This window comes from Rutidosis leptorrhynchoides, chromosome 6 (genome assembly GCF_046630445.1).
Source record: "Rutidosis leptorrhynchoides isolate AG116_Rl617_1_P2 chromosome 6, CSIRO_AGI_Rlap_v1, whole genome shotgun sequence".
Taxonomy (NCBI): domain Eukaryota; kingdom Viridiplantae; phylum Streptophyta; class Magnoliopsida; order Asterales; family Asteraceae; genus Rutidosis; species Rutidosis leptorrhynchoides.
Window position 1 is genome coordinate 146,860,710 of NC_092338.1, and position 5,462 is coordinate 146,866,171.

General features: G+C 35.3%; 1 protein-coding gene across 1 annotated transcript; it reads left to right on the forward strand.

The window, feature by feature from the left end:
- The first annotated feature begins 1,771 nt into the window (after positions 1 to 1,771).
- Positions 1,772 to 2,623, forward strand: LOC139854147 (uncharacterized). The gene has a single exon (XM_071843469.1). The coding sequence runs from the start codon at positions 1,772 to 1,774 to the stop codon at positions 2,621 to 2,623; it is 852 nt and encodes a 283-aa protein (XP_071699570.1).
- Positions 2,624 to 5,462: the final 2,839 nt, after the last annotated feature.

Sequence of the window (5,462 nt, forward strand, 5' to 3'; positions counted from 1 at the left end):
TTCATCCATATCCATAATACCACTTAATGAAAGAAAAGTAAACAGGCCCTTGTTCTGAGAAACTCACCAAATGTTAACGTGTTTATTAACAACCGTGCAACGCACGGGTTCAAAACCTAGTAGTTATATAAACAACTGCTTCAAGTTAAAAAAAATCAACTAAAAGTATTAAAAGTTGATTATACCAGTACACGGTTATTTTTTGTACATATTTTTTGTACCTACTAAAACATAAACAGAAAGTTACTGTTCACTTATGGACATAATTGTCCCCTTACGTTTTTTCTTTTTAAAATTCATCTCTAGCACAAACGTATATATTTTTATTTAATATCAAATATAAACCTGAATATCAAAAACATAAACAGAAAGTTACTGTTCACTTATGGACATAATTTCCTTTTAAAATTCATCTCTAGCACAAACGTATATATTTTTATTTAATATCAAATATAAACATGAATATCAATCAATAATTATATAAATCTTTTTATAGTAAGAACATTGGAGCTTGTAACTTTCATATTCTCACCGATCCACATACGAGTCAGCCAACAACTTTACGTGTCCATCGTTGGCTTATGCAATTGATTAACAAAATTCACACAAAAATGGTTGCAATACAATCAGAATTAAACCTGCCGATTTCGATCATAATGCTGATTACTTGCTAATAAGCAGGCCAAATGCAGTCATGATCCATATTCTTCCACATAAACAAGTGCACATCTGGTTGAATGTTAGACACATGGTGACATGAGATCTTGGTTGTTTCAGGTTTGTTGAAGCAGGCGTTTTCCTTGTCGATTGGTGGGACGATTGAACCGTGATTGTGCTTCACAAGAGCTGTCAAGAGCAACACCAATGAAGCCATAATGGTAGCCCAAATTTGAGAACATGCTGGTAGTGTGTGTAGATATGTAGATATAGAGCTTGCTGAAATTAATTGTTAGAAATAAATTGGACGTTGGGAAATTAAATGTGCAAGAAAATGAAGTTGGCTACCTACCTATATAAATTAGATTATATAATAATATAAATGATAAATGATGTTTATCTTGAGGAGGAATATTGTTACATCACTTACATGCACTGTCACTCGGTCAAAAAGTCGTTGGACAACTATATTTGGAATGTTATCGTTTCAGGAAAGCTTGTTCGCTGTTGGGTTAATCGGGTTTAATATTTTAAGATATTATTTATTAAGTATTTATATTAATAATAAAGAAGTTTCTAGGAAGTTTTCAATATCGAAACTTGGAGAGAAAGACAAGATCGAGAAGTTAATTAAGATTATTTAGTTTCTATATATTGTTGGTGTACGTGAGTTTTATGGCCTATATATGGTCTTAAGTTCATTAATAAAATTGCATTGGTTTTCTGTGAATTTCACCTCTAAATTTGTTACGATTGCTTATGTTCACATTATTTAGTTCATAGTTTATTTAGTTTATAGTATTATAAACCAACACTTGGTATCAAGAGTTTGGTTCGTTCGTAGGAGGGTCGATTGCAACCTTATGCAATCAAAGCAAGAGAAAGAAAGCAAGTAGCAAGATTGATCACTATCCGTGATCATAGAAAGAGCAAGAGCAAGGTTATCACCATAGTGATTACAAAAAAGTAGCAAGAAGCAAGTTAGCAAGTTGAAAAATAACAAAAAGTAAGTAGTCACAACTTTGTAATTAGTAGCAAGTTAGCAAGAAGACAAGCACCACGTAGCAAGAATTGTAAGCAAGAAAAAAGAAGAGTAAGTAGCAAGTTGTAAGAGATGGAAGGAACTCTTGCAATCCGTGAGCAAGGAAACGTACCACTCCAATGCCCAAAATTAACCGAATCAAACTATACGTCATGGTCGATTATGGTTGAAACGGTGTTGAAGGCATACGGTTTATGGGAAGCGGTGGATCCCGTAACCGGAGGAAAGGTGGAAGCAAGAAAGAACCACACAACGAAAGGCATTATCTTCCAAACTCTACCGGAAGATATTCTGTTGCAAGTTGCTAAACATAACGACGCAAAGGATGTTTGGGAAGAAATTAAGACACGTTATTTAGGAGCCGAACGAGTCCAAAAGGCGCATCTACAAACTCTTAGGAGTGAATTGGAGATGCTAAAGATGAAGGAGAACGAGACTATGAATGACTTTTCGGGCAAGATAAGTGCTATAGTTGCCAAATTTAAAAGCCTCGGTTCAAATCTGGAAGACGAAGTGGTTGTTAGGAAGCTTCTAAATTCAGCCCCGAAAAAATATCTACCAATTATTGCCTCTATCGAGCAATACTCAGATCTTGAAAAAATGTCTTTTGATGAAGCTTTGGGAAGACTCAAAGCGTATGAAGAAAGACTCAAAAGTCATGATGAAGAGGGTGAAGAACAAGGAAAATTGTTGTTTGCAAGAGGAGGGCATGATGGTAAGCAAGGTGGACGAGGAAGAGGTCGTGGAAGAGAATTTGGTAGAGGAGAAAGAGGACGTGGAAGAGGCACGGGTCAAGTTGACAAGAGCGGGTTAAGATGCTATGATTGTGGATCATTTGGACACTTTGCAAGAGAGTGTACAAAGTGGAAAGATAAAGACAACGAAGCTCATTTGATTGAAGAGGATGAACCGGCTTTGTTGTGATGAAGAAACGGGTAGTATGAATAAAACCGATTAAGGGGGTGATTGTTGGGTTAATCGGGTTTAATATTTTAAGATATTATTTATTAAATATTTATATTAATAATAAAGAAGTTTCTAGGAAGTTTTCAATATCGAAATTTGGAGAGAAAGACAAGATCGAGAAGTTAATTAAGATTATTTAGTTTCTATATATTGTTGGTGTACGTGAGTTTTATGGCCTATATATGGTCTTAAGTTCATTAATAAAATTGCATTGGTTTTCTGTGAATTTCACCTCTAAATTTGTTACGATTGCTTCTGTTCACATTATTTAGTTCATAGTTTATTTAATTTATAGTATTATAAACCAACATTCGCTTCTTGTTTCATATTCAAGTCATCCAAAATTTCATTCATTAAATTTATGTGTCCGAATAGAGCAAGTGAGAGAACGAATTTCTTTTAATATGGTAGAAGAAAGAGTTTATAGTAATTTTAGTGTCATCTAACAATCAATCAATCATTTTATGTAATTGAGATTTACTTGAAAAGCAAGAGTTATCTAGTTATACCTTACAACGGGTTTGAAGAGTGTGGAATGCACACCCGTAGGGGTTGACTAGATACTATCACGAAAATAACGAGGGGTCAAGGGGGTTGCACCCACCTTGCGGGGTCCAAGGGGTAACGCCCATGGAACAAATTTGGTGTATAGCTTCCCAAATTTGGTACATAATGTTTAGTGCGCTTGTGAACAATTGGATTTTGACTCATAAACAACTCACTCTTGTTATCATATACAATAGTAGGCCGCCCCGGTTGTAACATATGCGTTTTACGAAGAAGATGAGTAACCTAGACAATTTCAGCTGCAATATTTGCAAGGGCACAATACTGGATTCGCAACTCGAACGAGAAACAGTGGATTGCTTCTTTACAGTCCTGAAAACAAGATTGTCATCGAGAAAAATAGAGTAACCATATGTTGATCGATGATTTTCAATACACCTAGCCCAATCATCATCTGAATATCCAACAAGAAAAGGTGTTGGTGAGTGATAAAAGGATAACCCAAAGAAGAGAGTGCCTTTAATGTACCGACGAATTCTCTTTACTACTTTGAAATGATCAATAGTTGGTACATGAAGAAATTGACTTGCTTGATTGACAACATAAGACAAATCTGGTGTAGTAATAGTGAGGTATTGAAGTGCTCCAACGAGTGATCGACATAATGTGGGATCCGAAAAAGGAGAACCAGTGGTGGTGAAATTCTTCGAAGTAGCAAGTGAGGTAGTGATGGGGTTAATTGGCATCAAACAAACTAGCACATACCAATATATCATGGGTATATTTGGCTTGACTAAGAAACAAGCTAGAATTAGTGTAAGTAACTTCCAATCGAAGAAAATAACTGAGTGGACCAAGACTGGTAATAGAAAACTCTTTTGAGATGATAAATGAATGTGCGAATACTGGTATCATGATTACGAGTGATAATAATATTGTCCACGTAAACCAAGAGATATAGAATACATGAGTCTTGTTGAAAACAAATAATGAGGGATATGCATGGCTACAATAGAATCCAAGTTAAATGAGAAACTTGCTCGTTGAAACTGAGCACGTGGTGATTGTTTAAGTCATTAAAGTGCCTTATTTAATTTGCAAACATGTCTGAGAAAATTCAAGTCTAGAAAGCCTGGATGATGCTTCATGAACACGGTTTCAGATAGATTGTCATTGAGAAATGCATTTTTGACGTCCAACTGATGCAAAGGCCATTTATGAAGCGTAACTAAAGAGATAATAATACGAACCGTAGATGCTTTAATCACCGGACTAAAGGTAGCTGAATAGTTCATTCCCGGAATTTGAGTGAAGTCTTGAGCAACTAAAAGAGCCTTTAACCAATCAATAGAACCATCAGAGTGATACTTAGTACGAGATACCCATTTTGACCCAACAACATTATGATTAGCTGGACGAGAAACAAGATCCAAGAGTTATTTGTTTTAAGAGCATGCATTTCGTCATTCATTGCACGTAGCCACGGGGAATCTTTAGCTGTTGTTTTAAAACCTCTTGGTTACTTAGTTGTAGATAAAGCATGTAAGAGTCCATTATGCGCAAGATAGGTAATGTCTATGATATATCTGGGCTTAAAGATATGGGCTTTTGACCGAGTAATCATCTGATAAGCTTTTGGTAGAAGTAGGCACGGGTACATGAGATGATTCGGTGATAGTGGTTGGTTTCATAATCGAAACTTCAACTTCAATAGGAGATGATGGATTGCATAGACGACATGGAGTAGACTCTAGTGGAGGAGCTATTTACGAAGCTGAAACAGACTTTATTAGATAGGGTGACATCTTCCTTATAATTAGCAAAAAAGAAGATTTTCTAGACCAACATGTACATTTAGCCTTATGCTTTTCTCAAAATTCAAAGAATCATTCATAGCAGTGTTAAAGATATATTAGCAATTCATATTATTACATAATTCATGTATGGCTTGCACATGTGCACCAACACCATTATCCATTATCCATTATCCATTGTTCTTACATACTAAAAGACCTCCCAAAACATGTCGTTATCTTCATTAAAACATCTAAAACTACATTACCCCTGACTACCCCTCAATACTAAAATGTTTTCCTTTTTTCTTTTTAGCATCTACAAGGCTATTTTCTCTCCATCACAACGACATTCTCTCCACCCGCTCCAATCTTCTCAATCTTCTGGACAATACTCATGGAGGATATTATTTCATAATTTCTTTTCTCTATGTAGACTAAATCCTAGATTATCATCTTTAATAAGAAATTATTTGATTCTTTGTGTGTTCACTTAT

Coding starts and splice junctions, on each gene's coding strand:
- LOC139854147 (XM_071843469.1), top strand. CDS start 1,772: ATGGAAGGAACTCTTGCAATCCGTGAGCAAGGAAACGTACCACTCCAA.